The sequence below is a fragment of the Hermetia illucens genome, chromosome 4, assembly GCF_905115235.1.
Source record: "Hermetia illucens chromosome 4, iHerIll2.2.curated.20191125, whole genome shotgun sequence".
In the NCBI taxonomy this organism is placed as follows: Eukaryota; Metazoa; Arthropoda; class Insecta; order Diptera; family Stratiomyidae; genus Hermetia; species Hermetia illucens.
In genome coordinates this window covers 97,372,572-97,398,475 of record NC_051852.1, presented here as the reverse complement: position 1 = coordinate 97,398,475, position 25,904 = coordinate 97,372,572, and the positions used below count along the sequence as shown (strand labels likewise).

The 25,904-nt window shown below is 38.6% G+C and overlaps 1 protein-coding gene across 5 annotated transcripts in view; it reads left to right on the top strand.

The window, feature by feature from the left end:
• Positions 1-25,380, top strand: part of LOC119653794 (putative fatty acyl-CoA reductase CG5065) — a 155,854-nt gene extending 130,474 nt beyond the window's left edge. For all 5 annotated transcript variants that reach the window (XM_038058804.1, XM_038058801.1, XM_038058803.1 and 2 more), the window contains exons 3-10: positions 8,350-8,466; positions 15,567-15,671; positions 15,752-15,895; positions 16,088-16,343; positions 16,406-16,705; positions 16,813-16,945; positions 17,023-17,280; positions 17,349-25,380. In XM_038058804.1, the coding sequence (XP_037914732.1) occupies positions 8,350-8,466; positions 15,567-15,671; positions 15,752-15,895; positions 16,088-16,343; positions 16,406-16,705; positions 16,813-16,945; positions 17,023-17,280; positions 17,349-17,496 (1,461 nt within the window). In that variant the 3' untranslated portion in view covers positions 17,497-25,380. The remainder of the gene's footprint in view (positions 1-8,349; positions 8,467-15,566; positions 15,672-15,751; positions 15,896-16,087; positions 16,344-16,405; positions 16,706-16,812; positions 16,946-17,022; positions 17,281-17,348) is intronic.
• Positions 25,381-25,904: the final 524 nt, after the last annotated feature.

The following is a 25,904-nucleotide window of genomic DNA, read 5'->3' as shown; positions in this document are numbered from 1 at the left end:
CTATCCATGATGTTTTATCTCTTATTCGTTTTTCCAGCTTCCTCCCTTTTCCTTATGGCTTACGCTTATTCCTTCCTACCATACCGCAATTTCCTCTATCTTCTCTGTTTTTTCACTCCCCACTGTTCTCCAAATGTTTGAAATACTTTCAGCATACCCCTTAAGTTTTTGTTAGCTGTCTGGCTATCCTTGTTAGTAAAACTACTACTGCAACTGCTTGAGTCGCACCGCTACCAACAATTGTTACACGCATGCCAAAACTGCCGAACTCAGAATGATTATCGTTTTTTTTTAAACCTGAGACTTCCAAACCCCCCGCCGACATTACTGCAAATTTTGGTTGACGTCATCGTTCACAATTCGCTGAGATGTGCTTCATCTCCCCCCAAGACTTCCTGAGATGCTTGCACTCCTTCTGCGCCATGTGCTCCTGAGATGACCCACTCGTCGGCCATCCCAAGATGACATAGTGGATGCTGCTACATGGCGTAGCCAGCAATGGAGTTGTGCCCTTCCTTAAAGTGGCCTGTGCACCAACCAAGGTCTTCGTTTGAAATTGTATCAGGGATCTTTACGACGGCAGGGACCAGTTTTGGATCCCAGAGTTTTCGTATAAAAGGAAGTAGCATATCTGCAGAAACTCTAGAAGGAGTTTGAGCGCATTAATGGCCGATATGATTTGCATTCTATTTGAAGGAGCCATTTCGACGATGGTGAAGTTTTCTTTCTACCTGTTCAGCTGCTCGTCATCGTGAATGAGGAGTCGACCGTTAACGTTCCTCACAGGACCATCGAAAGATTTACAGGCACAATAAAGTTCTTTAATAATGCAGGATACGGTTCTACAATCATACAATCATCAGCTTCCGTAGCTTCTACTCAAAGTTCACAGTATTATGCTAGCAGATTTTCGACCTTTTCTCAAAAAGAGGTACCTTTTCCAGAAAAAGCAGCTGTTCGGGGTTGCTCTATTTAAGCTTTGCCCTTTGTTCGTTGTGAATTGAATTCTTTTAACGCTTGAGGAGCTACTGTTTGCCAATCGTATATCCCATTACCTTTTCAGGTTTTGAATTTATATTTGAATAAAAGTGTATCCATAGTCGCCAATACTTATTTTGATCGCTGCGAGAGATATATCCGACGTTCATGAATGTTCCTTAAGGTGGAAAATTCAAATGCATTACCGGCATAAATCAGCTCATAAGAAAGTCTTTTTTTAAGAGGTGGAAATCTTCAAAAGACTAATCTCGGAATTCACTATCCCTGAGAGTGTGGGATATTTACACACTAAGAGCACCTTTCGCTAATCTAAGGCAGCGTTTTCCCCACCCAGCAGCTTTCTTTGCATATTTAGGTTTCATTTTTATTGGAAGAAGACCCGGCACTTTCATTAGCTTCACTCAGTAGTTGATATCTTTAGGAATCATTTATGTTAGCAAGCTTTATCGTCTCATTATATTAGCGCCATCTGTCAATTTTCGAACTTCGTTAGTCTCTTGTAAGCGTAGTCGGTGGCTATGTTTAATTGCTTGGTCTTTGATGACTTGACTAACCAACGGCACTTTCAGGTCTCTATGCAGATCCCCATTACGGGAGCCAGGGAATGTCTACTATGCTTCTAGGCACTTTATTTTGGAACGTTTGATTCTTTGCCACAGTCCCAGAGCTGGATGCCGTAGGTCCATATGGGCCTTAGGATCGTTTTCGCTTAATTTTATCTTCAATTTCTTGGTCCACTCTACAATGTTCCCAATAGCTGTTTGTAACTTTTTTTTTCTTCTTCTGTAGTTTTACCCGTAGTAAGGACAGCAGTGTCGTCCGCAAATGTCGCTATTTTGGCTTCTTCATAGCAAAGTATATACATCATTGATATACAGGAGAAACAGTGTTGCGCCCAAGACACTGCCCTATGGTACACCAGTTCCATTTTTTTCAATTCAGAGTAGGTTCCTTCGTATTTCACTTTGAATAGGCGTTCTGATACATATGAATTTAAGATATCGAAAAATTCTCCTGGTAGGACCCTATGCTGCTCCTTATTAAACGCCTGGGCAACATCGAGAAAAATGGCTGAGCATATCTACTTTTTTGCCATTGCATTTTCGATCGAATTCGTGATCCTGTGCAAATGTTGGATTGTGAAGTGCTTTTCGAGGAAACCGATTTGGTGAGGTGATATTAGATTTCGATCCTCAATGTTTTGTTTGAATCTCTTAAAAGGAAGCCTTTCAAATAGATTGGCTGTAGTAGGGAGTTGCGATATTGGTCAATACGATTGGACTCTACTTGGCTCCTTCTCTGGTTTGGAGACCATTAAAACTCCAGCCACTTTCCATTGTCGAGGGACGTATTTTAATCTGAAAGCTGCCTTAATAATTTGACTAGACCCTTTTCTGGCAATTCTTTTAGTATCGTGTGATAAGTTCACAGCCAGACGCTTGTGTATCTAGAGGCTGGACGGTACTTTTTAGATGCTTGTTTAATAGGTGGAATTTGTTGTCTGGGCTTTTTTAGATTTTTCGCGGCCTTTCACAGAGAGTAGCCTGGGTTTTTTTGCACTCTAAGATTTTTGAGATATATCTGCTGAAGGACTCGCTTCTATATTTGTTAATCAAGGCCTTTAGCTTGTTTCTCAGAAAGTTGGTTTCTTCCTTTCCATTGTGTCCCATATTTTGCGAGCTCCACATTTCTCTGCAATTAGTTCGTTAACCTCTGCAGGGTAGTCAGTATATTTTTTATTCAGTCCATGATGAGCAGGAGTGCCTTTCCATGCCGCCAGTTGTATCTTCATTGTTAGCAGATCGACCTCCTCCTCGAGTTGATAAGCAATGGTCAATTATGAAAACGTTTCCTTGGGTGTGCTTTTTGAATACTGCCCACTTTGTTTGTCTATTAGTCAACTTGGAAGGATAGTATTTTCTCCTGACTTTTTCGCTGACCAGCATCTTAACAGACGAGTGATCGGACATTATATTTTCATTATTGACAACATGGATGTATTCGTCTGGAATCCCCAATGACGTCGGGTGTATGTAGGCTTACCGCTGGATGCACTTTTGTGCTCTTCACGCTTCATATAATGCTTTGCCTCTAGATATTGTGAACCTAGATCCCCAGAATCCATTTTTTATGTTAAAGTCACCTCCAAAAATGAAGGTGTTTCCGATGAACCGGAAGAGTCGAACAAGTCTTCTTTTTTAGCAATTGATCGGGAGGGACAGTATATAGGAGATCTTGACAACTTTGTTAAATAGCTGTACACCAATAACAACAAGCTGCATTTTGCCATCTTAAATTGTCTCTTCTTCATGTGTCTAATATCCTTTTTAACGTAGATTGTATTTCCCCTCTGGCTTGTCGACTGGGTTGTGTGTATTTTTCATCAGTACTAAGAAGACTTTCAATTCTTGTAAGTGCTTTTGCAGTCCATTCGCTTTCCACGTTATGATTTTCAGGTCATTTGTCATTTGGTTTTCTTGTTATATTTCTGTCTCCTAACGTTGTACTGCTTAAGTTTGTCAAAAATATGTTTGTATACTATTTGTTGTTCGTCAAGTCTTTTATTTAAATAGACTTGACGTCTATCTAAAATAGTTTTCAGTATTTAATTACCATCGTTTTTTTTTTTGGGTTTGTGCATCTTGCCCACCTGCGAGCATCCAATTTTCTCGAATCCAACGGCGTTGGGTTGGTTTTACGTGCCTCAGTTTGTCGTTTTTCGGAAGCAGCCAACTTTGGCGGCGGGGCAGTCCTTTGCGTCTTAGCTTCTGTAATTCTTTCGCTACTTCGCAGCCTATGTAATTGGCTGGGTGTTGGCCCTTACAATGTGCACATTTTGCCGAGGAGGACATTTTGAAGATTCATGGCCACCATAGGGAAGTATGGCGTATATCTTTGTTCACCGTTCTGCTCTACTGCTATTCCAGAGAGGTACCTTGTTGGCTTGTTAATCATTTTTTTATTGGCTGAAATGCTTCTTCAACGATTCAAAAATTATAGGTGTATCCAAAAGTACTTATGTCAAAGAAAACTTTTCCAATGGTCGAAAAAGTCAATTTCGTAGGTAAATCTGGGAGCAGACTTCGCCATTTAAATCTAAAGTTTTTTTGGTGGCTCTAGATGTCCTCTAGTGCTTGAATGCTCATCCTAGAATTAGAGCTGATGCCAAAAAGTCCACAAATACAAATTTCGGGAGTTGCCAATCTTCGACTCGAACCTTTCTCTCTGCTGCTAAGACTCGGAAATGGAACCCCGGCCATACATTCCTGCCACCTTTCGCGAGGAAGTGTTCCACGCGGTTCATGACTTAGTGCATCCAAGCATCAGGACAACAAATCGGCTTGTCACCGAAAAATACTTCTGGCCCTCCATGAATAAGGATGTCAACTCCTAGGCCAGAGAGTGCATCGCATGCCAGAAGTGTAAAGTCACCAGGCATGTAAGAAAAGAAGTGGGCTCATTCCCTCACACTACCAAGCGGTTCCCCACCATACACCTCAACATCGTAGACCCTTTGCGAGACTCGCACAGTTTCAAGTATTGCCTTACAATCATCGACAGGTTTACGCGGTGGCCTAAGGCAATACCTCTGAAGGACATTTCGACGCAATTTTGTGCCGAAGCCCGCTGTCGAGAGTGAATACCTCGCTTTAGCGTCCCTGCAGTGATCATCACTGACCAGGGGATACAATTTGAATCCACCCTTTTCTCGGAGTTAGCAAAAACTCCTGGGATTCAAACGCCAGCGAACTACGACATACCACCCACAATCCAATGGGATGCCAGAACGTTGGCACCGGACGCTGAAAGCCGCCATTATGGCACGCGACGATCCGTCCTGGACTCAAGTCTTGCCTCTCTACCTACTCGGCCTACGAACAACCCGCCGAGAAGAATTTGCTGTCAGCTCTCGGAGCTGGTATACGGGGAGAACCCAAGGCTCCCAAATGATCGTGTCTTCGACAAGAGATCGGGTCTCACAGAGTCGGGATTGCTGCGCTTGCTGAGGGGTAATCTTCGTCGCATCAAAGCCACACCTTCCACCCGGCACTCGTCCGCACCTGCATGCGTGCCCAAGGAACTGGACATGTGGACGCATGTCCTGGTGAGGACGGATTCCGTCCGGAAGCCGCTACCGTGTTCTCGAGCGAGGAGAGCATTTCTTCAAGCTCGAGATCGGGGGACACAAAAAGGCGGTCTCCTTATCTAAGCTGAAGCCCGTGTGCACCCCAAAACAAAGGCACGTTCGCTTCACGAAATGATGGGGAACGCAGTTCCGGGTTCAGTCGCTGAATCCCCTAGGTTTCATCTGGGGGCGAAGTGATGTGGCGCAGCAGGGTTAACAACATTTATTTCGAATGGGTTCGGAGACTTCGGACAGATAGTTTGCGCGATGTGCAACGATATTGAGAGTGGAATATTTCAAGTGAATTATACTGAATTCGACAAGGGCACGCGGCATGTTAACGGCGTTTTTTTCGAAATCACATTTTTTCAACTGGTAGGAAGCACAACTAAAATTCTGTTCAATCGACCGACCCGAAATTTTTACATATTATTCTACACATTCGTAGTTTTGGTCCGAACTGCGATTACGGATTTTCGATTATAATTTCTTATCTTCTAGATTTTCAATGAAAAATAGACCCGACTTTTGAGGATTTTCTTTACAACTACACCATTTTAGTTGTAAGGTAGAATTATTATCCTGGCTCGGACGATAGTGGCAAGTATACAGAATAAGGAAATGTTTTAAATTTCGTTAGCAGAAGATTTGCTCCCCACCAGCAACTTTGACCATAAAAAATAAATACAAACGATTATCAAATTCATTAATTAACAATGTTGTATCATAATACAATACCCCAATAATAACATATAATTTTAGATTACGTTTACTTTTATTACAAAAAGATTGAAATACCGGGTGTTAATAGGAAAACCCCCTTAGTTATGAGCATGACCCAGAAATTCCAAATATAGTATCTGAGGCAGCAAAACCAATCTATGAGGGCTGTTCAAAAAGTAATGATAAAAACGCTGTATAAACAGACATTTCATCTTCTAAATCAACATATTCTTTTTCAAAGTAACTCATACTTTCAAAATACAAATTTTAGACCGCCTTCTGCGAGGTCCTTACATTGCACTTCCACAACTTTTACCACTTGCTTATTTGTGTTGAATTTTCGACCCCAGAAAATGGAATTTTACTTCGGGGAAAAGTCTAATATTACACAGGGTTAGTTCCGGACTGTAGTGTGGGTAGGGTCCAATTTTGATGCCGTTTTTCCAAATTCTCCACTATAGTATGGGCGAGGTGAGACCTAGCATTGTCATGATGCAGCAAAAATTTCGTTGATGCTCCTTTGCGGCCGCTTTTTCTTGAAATAACGCGATATGGTGGTCAAAATGATTCAAAGCAAGGAACACAGAAACCCACATCACACTTTCAACACTTGGTCTGCAGTGAAGATTGCTCACCATCTTGTTTTCCTTCCTTCATTGAACACTATTAAGTGTTTGATGCAGTCACATCTTATTCCATCAAGCACACTTGATGAAAGTGATGCCCTAGAACCCGACAAGGCTCCAAGATACTTCGCCGGCCTGAGTAGACCAAGTCCCGTCAATCCAATTCGTTGACGTAAATTATCTGCTAAACCACCGGTGTCTTCCTCTACACTCTCCTCATCAGTGAGGACACTCAGGCCAGATGGTACTATGTACACCGATGTTGATTATATTGGAATATCTTCAACTTGCACTGTTTCCAAAAGGTGATTGATTTTTTCAACGGCCAAATCAATTAATTTGACAGTATTCCTAAAATATTTAAGGTTTCCTAATGGCTAACTACCATTTATCCAAATAAAGTAAATTTGCAAATGTAAAATAGTAGAAAATTGTGTTAATTTAAAGCATCAAGATTTATAAAAATAAGTTTTTGCCCATCAGGTACATAAAAGAATCATTTTCTAACTGAACTATTCTCAAATCCTGGCGAAATTATTTATCAAAAACAACATAAAAACTTACCAAAAATTTGGATCCATGTTCGATAACAAACACTTGTTTTGCAATAGAATAAGACAATTAGAAGAGGACTTCACGGAGCAACTGGCGGTTAGACAACACCACGTTTCCTTCCCTGGGCAGGTTGTAATAGGAAAAGAACAATAAGGAATGGGGGGGTGAGGGTAAAGAACCAATGGAATTCCCGAGAAGGGGTTTACCGTTACTCTCAGGTAACGCCAGTCTTTGCCGGCTTAATAACACATTGTGTGGTTAGTGGCTCCTAAATTATTTCCAGTAGCAAAACTGTCCTCGATATTGCTGCGAGCCTTGCAGTAATTTATTTCAATTATATCTTTAATGGAATAATACAAGTTATGAATCAACTTCCACCCAGATAGCTGCGTGATTAGCACATAAGTCTGTCGTACGGAAGGTCGCGGTTCAAATCTCACTGGTGGCAATGGGATTTATATCGTGATTTGATGTCGGATACCAGTCGACTCAGCTGTGAATGAGTACCTTAGACAACATCAGGATAATAATTTCGGGTGAGCACAATGCTGACGACATTGCCTCCTACAGTATAAAGTAGTGTACTGTTACGATCTTGAATGAAGCGCTCTAACACACTTCAAGGCCCTGATCAAATAGGGATTACAATGGGATTTCATTGTTATAACTTTCGCTCAGAAGCAGACGCCACACGCACAGCGTGTCGTCCGAGCGTTCCCTCACTGAAGAAGCTAAAGAAACCTGTAGAGCATGTTTTTCACCAAAGAAGGATGAGAGGCCTAACAACGTTCCTTTCGAAGACCCACCGTGTGGCCCAGGATTCGTAGATGAAGGCCGAATTGGGCGAAAACCGAGCACCTCCAATTTTCAACCGATAAAATCCAAACTTGAACTGGAGCTTCTCAGTAATGATCTCTAGGATCTAGGATTTTCTTGATTAATGAACAATTTACGTCCATTTTTTTCGTAAAAAGTCAACTATTTGTTTTTTAAAACAATCCTACGTCCTTCACTAGATTTTTGTCTATTTCAGGAAGTTCTTTAATATTTCGTTCTAAATAAAAAATTACAATCTGCAGATTTTTTCCCATACAATACTAACATATAGAAAAAAACAAAATTAAAAAATATTAATTCGTTTTTCTTTTATAAATGGTAGAAGATGAGGCTGTAAATGAAAAATTGACAACTAAATTTGTTAACACAATTTTAGAGTATGGAAATGGCCTTAATTATTTCCATTTCATTGTTTCCATTGTCCATTTGCATTATTTCCGACCTGAATTAAATAGAAACTAATTATACTATCTTCTTTTCTAGGTTTTAGTTGAGAAACTACTTCGATCATGTCCAGAAATCAAAAACATTTATCTACTCATTCGTCCAAAACGTGGTCAAGAAGTTTCCGCTAGACTGAATGAATTGCTTAACTCACCGGTAAGTGTGTTCTAAGATACAAAAAAATACCACGCCTTTAAACACTTTGTTTATATCTGACGTAAATCTTGTAATCACGCGGGCAACAAAAATTGTTTCCTTAGACTTTCTGTTTTGCTATTTATAAAAAGAAAACAAAAAAAGCGTTTGAATCTACAGTTCTTTTCTTCAGAAAATGTCTTTCTGCACTCATAAATATTTAAAAATTTGTTGGTACCATTGATTTAACGTCTCATAATGTCTTGATTTAATGTTTAGATAGAATTATGTGGAAAATCAGTTCTCCTCGAGTGATGAGATGTCTATTGTTAGATTTTAAACTTATAGAATAGAAGGAGTATGTCGCCGCACTCTGGTTTCCCAAACATGAAAAAAAGCTGAATGATATTTTCTACAAATATTTTTATAGGAAAAAATCTATGTCCTATTGTAGAAAATAGACAAACTCAAATAACTTGGCATGTAGCAATTGTATATAAGGCGATAAAAATAACCACACATTACTAAAACCACAAGTGCTACAAAATACTCATTAATTTATGATATATCCTAGTACTGAAAACAAAAAATTATTATTCTAATTAGCTAATTAGCGTTAATAACTGCTCACAGCAACATTTCGTAGTTAATTTATTGAAATATGCCAACGGATCTCTAATAAGACGTGGAGAAAGACGGCCAAAAGAAGAAAGCTAAGAATGAAGTTTCTGACCCAGAAAAGTGAAAAACTAAAGCAGTAATACCACAATGTAGCACAGACACAATGAAAAACCAGCGAGGAGGGACAAACGAAGATGATAAAACAACCTAATGACAAAAGATCAGGCAGAGGAAACTAATGTAAGAACACTTTACGATACGATCAGCAAAAAAATAGAGCAAAAAAAAGGCGGAATAGCGGAAAGAAAACAAGTTCCCAACGCATATTAAGATACTAGACTCGATCCACAACCTAAAAATGATCAGACAACAACAGTGGTCTAGACTAGAACAACCCATTCTCGAAAAAATCTAAATCATAGCAAATAAAAGCTTCTTTAAACAAAATAATTTTCAAGCTTCTAATGAAAGGTAACTTCAAGAGCTGGTAGAACGTTACGAGTGTGCTGCGAAACTGTGAAAGCATCGCCCCTACAGTTCTGGACCAAAAAGATAAGAATTAGAAAATAATCTCACGAAGAATAGGCTAGAAATATTGGTCACTAAGAACCCTCCAACTGGTTATAGGACAATCAGTAAAGTGAATTTCCTCTCTGGAGATCGTATTCGAGATCGAATTTGCGACGCAACGATGAAAAATGAAGGGTCCTGACTGAAAAAGGGATTTCAAGAAAAATAACATCCCTAATTCAAACTCCCTATTAGGATGTTTCCTAAGTAGAACCTTCCAACTTTACAAAGATTTCCGCTCTCGCCGGCACTGTTCATTAAGGCATTGGACAAAGTACTGCACAAAGCCAAAAAAGTCAAGTGGACAGAATTCAGTCATAAATTAAGTAGATGATACCAGTACACATGGACAAAGATATTCAAAACAAGCTTTGACTATGCCACATCCGTAAAAGTCATTCCCACCATACTGTACCCCCGCAGAAGCGTTGCCAAGTATTACTTCACAAAAGCGACTCTTATTTATATATATATAATATAATATAATATAATATTTAGAACCAGTTTCGTCTTATCACTATTCTTCTTCGATGCATCTCTACGTATTTCCTAATCCTTTAATATGAATCTGTGCCCACAAACACCGCTCGTAGAGAATAGCACTAATTATTTTAGGGCCGAGCTCCTTAGCGTCTCGCAACACTCTAGCTACGATGTCCCCGTATTATAATATTTTTACACCAGGAGGAGCGCAGGTCTTTTGATCTTACAAACTCGGATCCTAGGAAACGCTGTGACCTTTGGCTATTGAAAACAGTTCATCGTTGTGCGGATAGCCTCGGTGGCAGCAACGATTCGTAAACTTATGCAACTTTCACTGCAAGTCACACTGTCCAAGCAAAGAGCCTGCCATAAGGCCACAACCTCAGTTGATTTCTACTGACCGACAACGAAGTGCTAATTAGATCAACTAATAGTTTATTCTTATCGAAATTAGATTGAGAAGTTGCCTTCTGTCTAAGTATAATAAAGGAGGTGCTCACATCGATTTCCCAAGGAACTATCATCTAATGCTCTCTTAACTTACATCTCTCTGCTGCTTCAGCTCCGCAAATTCAATGCAGGCCGTTTCCGCAATCAGACTGTTATCCAAGAGTAGTTTTCCATCGCACACGGCGCGAACTCTAAATAAGCCATCCGAAAACTTTGAAGAGCGTGCGATCATTATCAAAAGTGCCTTTTTGTCTGATGGGGATGAAGTAAACGTGTATAAACGTAGGTGGATCGATAATTGTAAGGGGTTGAGAGCTCCATTGATGACGGAAAGTAGGGTAGAGCGCAACATGCTGGAACTCCGAGGCCCAAGAAAAAGTACGAAAAGTGGCGCGTAGCGTGCTCCATGACTAGAAGAATTTCGCTATTATGTTTGTCAGGGGAAGCCGCAAATAAACACGATTTCGCCATTGTAACCTCTTCACCAAAAAGCTAGCCCATAAGCCTTTTGATGGTCCTATGAAGGACGTTAAGGGTTGGCTTCTGATTCACGACGACGAACAGGTGGAAAGTTAGAAATAGCGAATCTACTCTTTAGTAAACCTTGAAAATCGGAGACCTTTCAAAATAAGTAAAAGAAGAGGATTATCGTTAAGATTTCGAAGAAAGGCAATTGGCTTCAGTTCGCCAACTGGACAGGCATTTCCGTACTCCTTGTTATCCAAAGATAATAGCGAAAATAATTCTGGAATGCATGAGGGAACACCTGAAAAGCAGGCTCCAGGATAACATCATCATCATCAGCTTTCGTAAGCAGGGAGTGAATTTGCAATACTCTTCAAAGAAGCGACATATGATAACGCAAAATATCACGTGGTATATCGACGTAAAATTTCAAATGGATTTGAAGTCAAAGATGGATTCAGGTAGGGTTGCATTTTGTCACCAACATTTTTTTTTCTCGTTATCGGTGACGTTCTTCATGCAAGAAAGGGAGATTTCTGAACCGAATTGCGGAATTTCTTTTACCGCCAGTCTACATTTTAATAGTAATAATAATACTGTCAAGGAAAGTTGCGTTGCGTCGTAGAGGAACTATTGTGCTTGTTTACTGGTTACAGTATGCTTATTAACTGTGGTATGTCAACCAACCGATTTCATAGCCTATATAAAGACAACAATTATAAGCGATACCACGATTGTCTGATTGTGGATAAAATCCAGGTTAATGCTACCAACCAATGGAGAACTGTGTTATGAAATTGCTTCACGCATTAGCGCAATCTGGATGAAGTGGCGTTCCACAACTGAAGTTCTTTGTGATCAACATATCAACGAACGCGTCAAATCTAAAATTTGCCGCCCTGTCGTCCTCTATGGATCTGAATGTTGGCCAACTATAAAATGAACGGCACCTCGCGCAATGGAGACGAAGATGTTGCGGCAGAATAGTAGCGTAACACGCCTTGATCACATCCGAAATGAGGATATCCGCGATCAATATGGGGTTTTACCGATCATGGAAAAGTTGTAAGATAGGCGTCTTCGATAGTATGTTCACGTAATTCTCTCTCTCTGGGATATCGAATCGTTAAACTTCGGCACAAAGCCGGGATGCTTGGATTTCCTTACTCAAACAGGCCTAGACCTGATACCGATTGTTATGTCGTTGATTATGTCTATTACAACAGGAATTTTAAAATGTCCCCTAATTCCAAGTATTTGAACTTCGCATCTGGTATTAAGTATTCTCTCAGGTGGTTTAACCTACATAGTACAAGTGCCAGACACGGCTTTCGAACATATAAGCAGGTTTCGTCACTTTCTTCACAGAATGTTCAGACAGTGTCCGTAGATACCCCTGACTTCCCCAGGTGATAATTTAGCCTACAACGACCTTGGTGAAGTTTAAGTAATCCTTCGTGTGCTTGGATTCATATAACTCTATGAGCATCCTAGGCTGCTCCATTCCTGATAGGCCCGCAGGTATAGTTCCCTCATTCATTCCCCTTCATTTTTCATTGTGGGTAACCATCAACTCATTTGCGATTCCACAGAAGGGTTCTATTATGTTGAGTTCACTTCCATCTGGTCAGATTACCACCCTATAAGTAATCATCGGCCTTAATACTATACATCAAATGTAGTATTCTCTGGGTGCATCTCAATTTTTTTCTTTGCAGTTTTCGGATATATGTAGGCTCCCAGAATGTGTCAACCACAGTAGTTTAATTCCGAATATTTAACCTCTGTTTCTCGTTTAACCTTCATACCATGTAATCTAATGACCCTCAGTTGATCAAGTTGGCGCTTTCTAGTGAATGATACCATATTGGCCTTGGCTGAATTGATTGTGATGGATTCACGGTCCGTTTTGAATTCTGTCACATAGAGTATCCTCATATTTGCCACTGCAAATTAAAACAATATCATCAGCGTAACCTGTACTCCAGTGTATTTATATTATAATAGCTCTCCTAGGAATTCAACAACTACCATGTTCCACATTAAATGTGACAATACTCCACATTGTGGACAACTTTGAGTAGTGTTCATAACGAGAGTACCTGTCAGTGCATCTATTTGCTTACTCTCTATCATTCTGCCCATCCAGAAGACATCCTAACTAATGCAGGGCAGTTTCGGTTGACCGTTTTGTTCGTGTGTAGTGGGTTATATATTTGAACTATAATTCTAATATAAAAGTATATGATTTTCCAAACTATTTTGAGTGCGGACGATGTCAGGCAAATTAGTGAAAAGAAAAAGGTATCAGGCAGAATATTGTTGCCTTCCGCCATTTGGTAGGACCCGTTGAAATGAGTTCTGAGAAGCCGATATATCCTGTCTTCATTCTCGGCAAATTGGCGATTTTCCTTCTTCAGGCAGGCAGAAGAGATTGGGCTATCTTTGGCTATTGCTTTGTAGAAGCCTTGGCTGGCTCTGTGGTGTCCTCGAACCCTTTACAGAATTCTCTAAAATTATTCCGTTTGGTTCTCTGATCGCGCTTCTATACGTCGTCAGTCAGTTTTTGTATCTCGACTAGTCTCCGGTTTGTATTGCCCGATTGAAGATTTTTCGGATCTCTGTTCTCATTCTAGGCTAGATTTTTGTTCCGACAGCGTATATTCCTTGCCGGTGTGAATATCTTAGCCAGACAGTTGCATTGATGACGACATAGCTGTGTCTTCCATCAGTTCCAGTTCGCTCGTGGTATCCCCCTGTAGATGAGCCGTCTTATTCCTCAGGTGTTTGTATAGGAGGTCCAATCTCTTCTCCTGGGATTCCTTACTTTTACTTTTAGCTGAGAGTTACCATCGATGCCGAATCTATTTATTCTGTAATCCGACATATCCTGTTTATCAGAGTACTCCGTAGAATTATGTCTGATGTCTCTTGCCTAGTGCTTGTCACGAATGTTGGCGTGTTTCCTATATTATGGTATTTCTAACTTATTGGTACTGCCGGGTGCTTCCCCGGATCTCATGATGGGCGGGTGTCGTCTCCTGAAAAGGAATCCGATGCCACTTGGACAGCCACGAGTTCTTTAATCAAGAACCCTGAAAGGCATACATATTTTAAATTGTATTTAAGAATTATGCGAACTCAAGGTTTTTCGTAAGAGGAATGCCAAATTACCTGCATGCTTCCTCTAGTACGCCCACGGTTCCTGAGCCAGCCAAATTGCCCTTGCAATCACTCCAGATGTAGCTTTCGCGGGTGCTTTTTTACCAGGGCTACCTTAGTGCTAACCTTTGGCTTCGTTAATGTTTGCAGCTCTTCTCCAATGTTGGAATATCCTCTTCTCCTCCGACATTGCACTTCCCTTCGTAACGCTGCCTCCCTTGCGCCTTAGAAGATCTAGGTCTTCCAGCTTCTTTTCCTCATTAGGCAGCGAATTCTCTTCATCCGCTAGATGTGTCCTCTAAAATCATTCAGATAGGGTGGATACCATTTAGAACCTGCGCCACTGAGGTCTGTCTGCTTCCTGACGTCTGATATACCTACCTCATATTTCCTTTTGCTGGTCCCTACTTGCTGAGCATGGATTGGGGGAGATATTTTTCGACTCCTATCTATATTCTTAGCGTATTGTTAATAGAAGGGTTTCGGAGTATGGCTATCAACATCCCACTAACAACAGTCTTGGTAGACTCCCAGGAGTTATAGCCCCCGTCGGTCTATCCAGAAGTCCGCTTTTTGAATCCGCTCTTATTTTGAAGGGCTGTCCAAAGAGCTGACGAGGCTGCAAAATATGCGATCGGCAGTAAGATTTCAAAAGGAAAAGACTCTTCAGAACGTAATTGCGAATTATTGCTCAAAAACAAATTTCTCATAATAATAATTTTCCTGTCCGTTTTTTCTACTAGTTCAATTAAGTCTCTAAATACGAACCGATTCAAAATTAATTTCTTAAACAAGGCTGAAAGAAAAATCTTCAAAGTAGTTTGCGGTAAAATGGATAGCGATCGATGAACTTGAAAAAATGTGTGCTAGGAACTAGCAAAACCATAACTTTGGGAATCATGTGAGACCAGTTCTGACAACAACTCTAACAATGCAAAACAGCGGGGGAGTATAAATTTTGTATAATTTGGGCAAATGCACAGTCTATTCTACCGGCTCCAGAGTCATTTGAGACTGTCCCCTTGGAAAACACCACTCTTGTGGAATATAACCCCCAAAGAAGTGCTCGCCCAAATGCACCTGTTTAATCTAACCACCAAGGCGGGGCTTTTCCGGTGAAATGAACTCTTATGGGACATGCAATAACCCGCTCATTCATTCATCCACCAAACGAGACTTCCCCCAGATACAGGACGGGAGATGTTAGCGTATGAAATATAACCAAAGTTGACATGTGGGGCGCGGCTAAAGCAACCATATTTCAATAATCTTAACAATATCTAATAACGTACATAAAAACTAACATTAAGCTATACATATATTACTGGGACAAACACCCATAAAGTTCAAAATCTTATTCTATCTTTTAGCTTTTCGATAAACTAAGAAAAGAACATCCCAAAGAATTGAGTAAAGTCATACCCATAGCAGGAGATATTACCTCTGAAGAATTGGGAATATCTGAAAATGACCAGGTGAGTGCACATACATATTTGAGCATAATTTGAATAATCGCAGGATTGGAATTAATTTCTATATTTCCTTTTTCTAACAGGCGCTTCTGTGTAAGACCGTATCCATCGTATTCCATTCAGCAGCAACCGTGAAATTTGACGAGAAGCTGAAACTTTCAGTTACGATAAATATGTTGGGAACGAAACGATTAGTTGAATTATGTCATAGGATGATGTCATTAGACGTAAGTATGAATATATGTTTTCCCAGCTACCAGGACATGTGCGTATGCGGGAGTGTGCACGCATAGATACAGGTGAAATCTCCCATGAAAACTTTGTATCGCATGTTGAAAAGCAATAGCAATACGAGAATGTGTGCCTACCATTAGATATTGGAAAATTTGCAATAGTCAAACCAATTTTACAACCCCCAGGCACTTATTCACGTATCCACTGCCTACTGTAATTGTGATCGGACCGAAGTATCAGAGGTAATCTACGCGCCTCCCTACAACCCGGACGACGTCATTTCCCTCATAAACTGGCTACCTGAGGACATGCTGGACGAACTAACGCCATCATTAATTGGAAAACGCCCAAACACCTATACATTCACAAAAGCCCTGGCCGAGCATATGCTACTGAAAGAGGCTGGAAATTTGCCGGTAGCCATCGTCCGACCCTCAATCGGTAGACCTTCACAATTAACACTAAGAAATTAAGTTTTCATTCTATTCTATAAATATTTATAGTGACTGCAAGCCTCCACGAACCTATGGCAGGTTGGGTGGACAACTGGAATGGCCCGACCGGTTTGGTGTCAGCAGTGGGCAAAGGACTTTTCCGAACGATGTTATGTGAAGCTAACTACGTAGCAGATATGGTACCTGTTGACATTGTAATTAATCTAATGATAGCCGCCGCGTGGAGGACGGCCACAGCGAAACCCGACAGTCTCCTCATCTATAATTGCTGCACCGGCCAGCAAAAGCCCATCACCTGGGGCCAGTTTGTGGAATTGGCTATTAATAAGACTCGATTACATCCATTAGGTGAGATGGTATTTATTATAGTTTCTATAATATTTTCATTGTTGCAAATTGCCATGCTTATATGGACCTTCATTACAATTGATTTATCTTTGGCCTCCGTTTCTCAGAGGGATGTCTGTGGTACCCAACCGGAATATTGCGAATGAATAGACACCTCAACCTTATTCATGGATTTTTCGTTCATTACATTCCAGCCTACATTTTAGATACATTCGCGAGATTAGCTGGGAAGAAACCGATGTAAGTACGATTCCACTGGGACTGTTGGATTTTCATAATGTCAGGACGTTCCTTTAATACGTTTTTATTCTTTGCAGAATGGTCAAGGTGCAAGACAAGATTGCTAAAGCTGTGGAATGCTTAGAATATTTTACCACTCATCAATGGCGATTCAAGGACGACAACGTCAAGGCGCTGCTGAATGCAATGAGCCAAAGTGATCGTGATAACTTTCAATTTGATGTTAAATCAATTGAATGGAACCGCTATTTGGAACGCTACGTTCTAGGCTATAGGGAATTTTTATTTAAACAAAGCCCGTCTTCACTATCTTCGAGTAGAGCGAAAATGAGAAAGTATGTAACCAAACCTGGTATATCTCTTTGCAACAATGACCTAATGCATTTTTCTGACCTTTTTCCAGTTTGTATTATCTGCACCAGTTCTCAAAAGTCCTAGTCGTTATCGTTACATGGCGTTTTCTTATGGCTCGATCTAAGAAGGTCCGTGATATATGGACAAAGTTTCTGCATTTAGTTTTACAAGTGGTTCGTTTACTTCCGTTTTTCTAAGTTATGTTCAAGCAGAAAATGAGAAGATGGAGGGTAATGATATTGAAGTAAAAACAATAAGGAGTTTAGCAGTAATGTTTATTAAATAATGTTTTACTACTCTCCAAAAAAACATTCAATTGCTTATAGTCACAATAATAATTTTCGAACAATTTTTATTGTACTTTCATGTTTCCTTTGTTTTAATAGCAAATATAATAAAGCAAACAAATTGGTATATAATTCTCATAATATGAGATCGAAAAGATTTCCCTATATTTACAGCTATAATTTATTGTTTCGTGCTGTAATAATTGAATTAAAAAATAGCAAAAACACCGAGAGAAGGGTAAACGGATTTTATATGAAATAACTCATAATAAAGTGCGAGTGGTCACAAAAACATAAAATTATAAGGAAACGGATGTATGTAACAAAATAATAATATAAAAATACAGAAATATTTATTTAGGAATTATTTAACGCAAAAAATACACAAGAAATTAAAAAAAATATACAAAAATATAAAAGACAAACAACCAACCAGCTACAACAAAAAATATTACAAGTCGCAGCCTAACAACAATAATAATCCTCAAATGCTACGAAACATACATAAGGAAACAGGAACACATAATAGGGAAAACAATAGAGTTATTGTCATCAACAAAAGATATTTTGATAGAATTACGTTTTAACTTTTCCATGTTGCAACTAAAGAAACACTGTTTTAGGGACAGGTCCATTATTATATATATCTGTATGTGTGTAATATAATATATACCTTATGTTGTAACTTATTTTTATTTACATGACAACAATGAAAATTTATGTGTTAGTTGTTTAGTGGGAAAAATACACTGCCACCAAAAGTACTTTTATTAATGTTTCTTTTTTACTTCTTGATTATATTTAGGTTTGCTTTTTGGCTTTATGATCAACACAGATTATTATAATTTCTTTGATTTGTTGATTTTATCCGATTTGCTCAGACCAACAATTTGCGTCTAATGTCGTTTGCATTGGGTATTTTGTTATCAATCTGAACCTAAATGTAAATGAAATCCTCTCCAGAAATATTATGCTTCTTGGAAAATTAAAACATTCAACTCAATTTCCAGCTATTTTTCAACTTTTTCTTTACTGCATCTAATTACAAAATGAACTAACTAATAGCAAACTATTACTACGCCCTAACGTTCATGGATTCCCAGCTTTGTGCTGTCCCACTATTGTAGATTTATCCCCTGAACAGCATTAGGTGTGGTAATCAAAGCCGTGGGGAAGAACTTCTGGCCCGGAGTGCAAATTATGCGAAAACATCGGGCTTATTGTTGAAGTCAACATTACAAGGTCGAAACTATGGCATCGTGGTCTGTAATAATCGCTGAAAACCAATTTGATTATTCTTCTGGTGACAATGGGATTTGTATCGTGATTTGACGTCGGATACCAGTCGACTCCTGACTTGAGTCAAATCAGGGTAATAATCTTGGGCGAGCGCAATGCTCATCACATTGCCTCCTACTGTGTACGGTAGTATACCGCTACGGTATTGAATGAAGTGCTCTAACACACTTCAAGGCCCTGATCCAATATGGATTGTTGAGCCAACAATTATTATTATCAAGGAACCAGCTCAGCGTACCTCCACATCACCCTCTTTAAATTAAGCTCCAAATCACTCCAGATAGCTCCACAATAGCATAATGTCCTTAGCTATTTTTTCCGGATGATATCAACTATATATTTTCGACAGTTTTATCAATTCAAACCACTAAACGACACCTAGAGCGAAGCTTCTCACTATTTAGTGTTTTCAAAAGGCAAAATTTTACGACCATGTAAGTTAACAGAAGTCTCGCATTACAAAAACCCCAAATGTGAAAATTGAATGCCAGGAGGCTCTCGGTTGTGTTCTATTTTTTTATTTCGATAAGCACTTCAGGAGGGTTTGGGCTAAATTTGGCTAACGCCATATTTCGGTGAGAATGATATGGGCCGGAATGGGAGGATCTTCCGGAGAGTCTTCGTTCGACGAAATCATCTATTCTCTTGTAGATAATTCAGCTGTGATGGGCGAGTGACTTGATCTGAATGGACGGAGAAGACCCTGCTCTGCCTGGTATATAAGCGTAACACTTATGTTAAGAGACGTCATGATGGAGTGGAGTGATAGCGCAGCGTATACAAGGACGCCAAAAAAGTGTTGGCCGTAGTAAACTAGATAACTTTGGCGCGAGACCAGACCATCTGACACTTTCTATTATGTTCTCGCGCTTTTTATGGTGATCTGACCTAGCCAAAGGGGAAAAGGGGAGTGGAAAGCATGAAATCTCCTGAGGCCCGGAGTGTGTAATAGCTGTCTGCATAATTTTCACCTTAAACCCATATAATTTTCACCCCGAGTCCTGTTTTTCGGCATAATTGTCACCGTAGGCCCGGATTTTCTCCCTACGACCCTGATGATAGAAATATGTCGATAGGCTTTTCTACGATTTCTTGGTATTGTGCAGCTTCACTGTTTTTTCAACACTGATACCGCTTCTGACCCCGTGAAAACCATCTAACAGCTACTTTGATATTTCAGGTCCTTTGTTATAATCTGTTAGGCAATCTTATAACTAATGTTCCCCGAATTTAAGCAGCATGTTGATATTTAATCCTGTCAATTGGTCTTCAGATATCGAATTGGCCTGGACCGGATACCGGTTGTTGCGCCATTGATGATGATGGTGAATTGGTCTTCAGAACAGATTATGTAAACTGATCGATTTTGTTACCCGAAATGGGCTGATCTGCGCTCTGTAAGGACGATGACTCAGAACTCTATATGGATTTGTTTGCTGCGTTACCAACACAAACTTTTAAGCTTCAGTAATACTGTAAACTAACTAATTTTTTCGGTATTGTTTATTACCGGGAATTTAAATGTTTATCTACCCTTTCAGAGACAGTGATTTACTCAGCAAGAAACTCAGTCAATAACTCAACATCGATCAGATACGCCGCACTGTTATGGCTTTAAGTAAAATAGGGAGACCAGGACCATAGGCCACCAAACCATATCTTAAGACACTGTTTAGAACTCTTTGCTTGGTCACCGGAGAAATTTCAAAATATTCCAGCAAAGGTTCGATCCTTCCTGTCTCGATCTCTACAATCTCTCAAAATGTATCGAGCTGTGGTTTTCGTAATGCAGTTTTACCAATACTAACGGTTATTTATAATTAAATAACACAATTTGAACAAAATATCACTAAGAATTCATTTCAATTAGTTGTTATTTACATCCCTACAGGAACGACTGCGCTATGAGTTAATTTGAGTTGATCAAAAGTTTTTCCGTGGAAGTTGGAATATCGTTCGCCGTCAACGACCTTTTGATTATACTTCTTCTTCAGCCTTTGTCCATCCATCAATCCACCCTTGTCTCGACCGGCTTTTGGTCGTTCCCCATCGACTTTTGATGTTCAGACTAATCTTAGCAAGTGAATCACGTTAACGTGAATCACATGTTGAAGCCTCTCTCACAATTTTTCCACAATCGGTGCAACCCCATATCGATCGTGGCGTGTTACATCACTGGTCAAACGTAACATCTTCGTCGCCATTACCGCGAGACTTCGTTCATTCATACAATCGGGCAGCACACAGAACCATAGAAGGCGACAGAGCAGACAACACTGCGGTAAATTTTCGACTTGAGATGGATGGACGTTGGATGGGCCGTGCGGCACTGTTTATAACAAGAACAAAGAGGAATGATGAGAGAGCGCTCCTTAATGAACACGGACTAAGTCATGAAGCGGTTTTCGATTTAACCCAGCGCACGAGTTCTTCGTGTTCTAGGTGTTGCCGCAGAGCATACCAGATGAGTTCCTGTGGCACACGTTCAAACACATTCTGTAGATCCTGAAATAGAATGCAAAAAGGGATGCTTCTCACAGGATTTTGCCATGAGTAACCGCGTAGCATGTATTGCAACGGTAGTTTTGATGCCAGGTTGTTCAATCATTCGTTTTTAGAACTGCATGTAATTTGCAGCCTTCAATAGATCGACAGTACAAAGTCTTTCGTATGGTATAACGCAAAATCCAGGCAATCTCTCTAATCTGCCGACAAAGTAGTTTCTTAAAATACTCATAACTTGGGAAATCTCAGGTCCATAGAAAAATAAACTTGTACTTCATGAATGAAGTTTTTCGCAAAGAACTTATTTCCAGCGTAGGTCTGACCGATTTCGTGCCTCGGAGTTGCAAATCTAGCCATAGTTATTTGTTGTTTGTCTTTTTGCAATAACCTTATCAGTTGCAGAAGGCCTGACGAGAAGGGGGTGAAAAGATGAGGATTACACCCGGTCCAGAGTTTTCTCGAGGACCCAGAATAGAAATTTGAAATAATAATAATCATTGGCGCAACAATCCATGTTGGATCAGGGCCTTGAAGTGTGTTAGAGCACTTCATTCAAGACCGTAACGGTACACTAGGAGGCAATGTGGTCAGCATTGCGCTCGACCGAGATTTGAAATTTGAAAACTAAGAATAATAGGGGGATCGTATAGTTTCCATGCCTAACCCGAGTAATTTTCACCGTGACCCCGTTTTCCGCATAATTTTAATCCTGGGTCCAGATTTTCTCTCTGCCTCTAAAGAAGGGTAAAATGGAGGCACTCGAGAAAAAATTCAGAGAATGTATTGAAAGTTAGAAAAAACAATAAATGAGCTCATCTCAATGGCTGACAGCTTTTCAGTTATTTGGTGTATTATATTTTACTACCTAAATAACCCCACACTACCAGGATTAATAAAACAAGCTTTAACTACGTTTCAGGATCCAATGAAGGACTCATTTAAACGCTATTTTTTCCCTCTTCTTCAATAACATGAATTATCAGAATTAAAAGGGTCATAAATGGGTGCAATTGTAATGTAAATTTGGTTTCGTCTACCTACCTTTTCTCAACGACTACTTGTCGGATCTCAATAAAACTATACTATAGATTCCTTTGCAAAAGTTAAATAAAGGAGAGGGAGCATATACAACCCAGAAAGTTTTTCAAGGGAGCTAATTTTATTTTTTTCAATACAACAAGTCATGCCAGAAAGTTTATGGACCACGCCTCGATATAGGGTTGCACCCATTGTAGAGGTATGGCAATCAGAACTTACTAGCTAAGATTGACCCAAGCATCGAAGTCGATAGGAACCGATCGAACGATTTGACAGCCTCTCGGCTCCACCTGTATCAAGTCTATGACCAAGAAAAATTGAGCATTCGAACCGACCTCACTACTAAACAGAACAAAGGCTTAAGAAGAAAAAGGAGTATGAAGTGATGCCTTCTATGTTATTCATCGGTTCTAACAGATTTTCGGATCTGTTATGCATTTTCTTAAACTTTTTAGTTCATTTTCAATAAATACTAATGTAAAATATGGCGCATCGTTTTTTATTCATTATTTATTTGTTCTATTTTTATTTTCTATTTATATTTTCTATTTATATTTTCATGGGGCCGAATCTAATAAAACTCATATTTCCTTTTTTTTGTTTTTCGCCCTAGTAGGCCCCATAATGGATAAGTGCTAGGTGTTTTATTATATTTTTCTTTATCGACCGCACCGATCAGGAAAAAGAGCGGGAATTATCACGTTTATGAGGATAAAATCTCGCAAACGACGATAAAATCAAATGGGAAGAAAATTGCAGATACCAGCGAGCCTTTTTAGTCTTTACAAAATGTTCCAAAATTTGATTTCATATTTCAATGTTTTATATCTGACCCATTTGAAATTCCACCGGTTCTTCTCAGAAAGAGATTCTCCACTGTCCCAGTTCAGTATCAGTTCGAATATTTGCAAAAAAAATCATATTTCTAAGTGAAAGACTTATACATCCCCATTATCACGATTCCAAGGTACCAAGTTTTGGCCTGTGTAGACTATACTTTTAAGGCACGTTTGTGGTACCTTCAAGGCAAAGGTCCTTCCAGAAGTTTAGTTCTTATACAGCAAAATAATTGCAAACACTAATTAAAAGAATAAAATAACCATGTAGTTTCCTTCGCTAGTAAAATATTTTAATTTCTCACAAATGCCAATTGTAACTTATTCCCTTTATGAGTGCGGGTCACCCTGCAGGCGCTTGCTAGTAAAGGGAACAACATCAGTATTTTATTCTTTCAATTATATTGACCCCTAAAAGGACCCTAATATACACTTAGATAAATTTTATCTACGAAAACACAGAACCTCTTCTTTTTAATTGAAATATTTAAATTACTGTATTTTGTTTTTGAACACAATATTTTATATTTCACGTATTTATTCTACTTTTTCCAAGAATCACAGAAAAAAATGAACACTTTCCTACATCGGCAGAATTCGACAAAAACTTGTTTATTCCTTTCAATAAAACTTTATTGAACTGGAATATAAATAATTTCTTTTTAAGGCACCTTCAGAAAACCTATGTATGGCATAATACCAACCAATTGAATAAACAATATTGTGGTTGTACATTTTATATAAAATATGAAAATGTAGCTCTGTACATAATATATTTAATTAAAAAAACACAGACTTATTTAGTAAGACTTGTGATTATGTATAACAACCATTATGATATTTTCGATATTAGTCAATAAATTAATGAATTAGAAAATGATAAATATATAATTACTTAAACAAAATTGTAAGCTATGTATCTATTTTATAGTGGCGTTTTGTTAAGCGTATTTAAACAAGAAATATTGTTTCAAATGTGTAGACAAGCTACGAAATGTGTAGTTAAATAATTGAATCATTTCATGTAACTTGCTTCAAGTGCTAAATAAATAATAATTAAAAATTTCATTTTTAATAAGAGAAATTGTAAAAAAAGGTAACTTGAGTAATCATAGAATTGATTTATTTAAGATATTATTTCTGACCGCATATACCACCTGACGAAGTCAAGTGTTTTTAGTGATAAGGTTCGATGCATCACTTCGAAATAAAGTGTATCTAAATTGACCTTTATTTAAAATTTATTGCTGCCTTTTGTTAAATGCTCAATCATTCAAACTATATTTTAGCACTTCAAAATTGTCTGTGAATTCAAGGTTTGTGCACAAATGAACATCTTCCATGTTTTTTTAAGATAGTGGCAAGCATACCAGAAATTTAGCTTCTGGAACAAAAAAAAACAGCCTTGACCATTTCGCTGTGCAAAAATAATATATTTTTCCCGACAATTTGAAAACTTATTGCTGAAAACACTTCAAATATAAAAAGCAACTACATTTTTAAAAAATCTGTTATTTCGTAAACTTATTCTATATAAATATTGTACATCACTTTAATTTTTTATCAACCAGGCAACTTTATATTTATTTTATATCAAATAAAATTTTCCTCAAACGGCATGTAAAAATGATTAAATTCAAAGAGAATGCGCATGTGTGTTCAAATAAAGAAAACATTGAAATTATATACAAAATAAAATTATAGTAAAGAAGAATAAACAAAAAGTTGCTTCCTCTAAATGTGTAGAATAAATAATGAATGCAAATACTTTTTTGAACTAATATTTTTGATGACGGTACATTAAGAATTTGATTCTTAAGAAAAAAAACCGATAAATGTGTGTGGAGATTACTGCATTCATCGTTCGTATTAGATCAAAAAAGTTTGGGTAGATTAAGTTCAGCAATATGAAATCAACAAATGAAGGAAATGAACGGGCAGCGTTAAGGAATAATGAAACAAATTAATAGTAATGACAAAATAAATGAGACAACAAAATAAATAAACTAGTTTCGAAGAAGATGCGAATTTCCTGTATAATGTCACCAAAAATTGGAAAAAGCGAAACAAAATATTACATAATTGATCCAATAAAATGAATAAATGATATGCAAAAGAAAATTTAAGAGAAAGCAGAGTTTAAAAGTGAACCAAGATCGATTTTGTATTACTCCATTTTAAACAGAGTCCCTAGAATGCATAAAAACTATTTGTAGATGGCCACCTCGCGTTTACCACATTTATCCTCTTCAACGATATCAACTAGATAACGTCTAAATAAAAAGGAAGAACAGGTGAAATTTGTCGATAATAATAATATTAAAGATTTGTTTCAATGTGAAATTAAAGTCTTCAAAAGACTAACCCCTGGAACTATGTATAGCCCCTGCGAATGTGAGATTTTCACCAGCCAAAAATACCTCATGGAATTCAATAACTGAATATTACCTTATCCAGAAGCTACCCTTGCATCATACATACATGCGAAAGGTGTATTTTTTTTTCACAGAATATAGTAACGTGAGGTATCAAATGAATGAGCTCGATTAGGACTTTTGGAAGCTGATCTTATTTTTGATCTTGCAAGAAGCGCTCAAAATGGATGCCCCTAAAAGTGTAAAAGGTCTCATTCTCAGAACC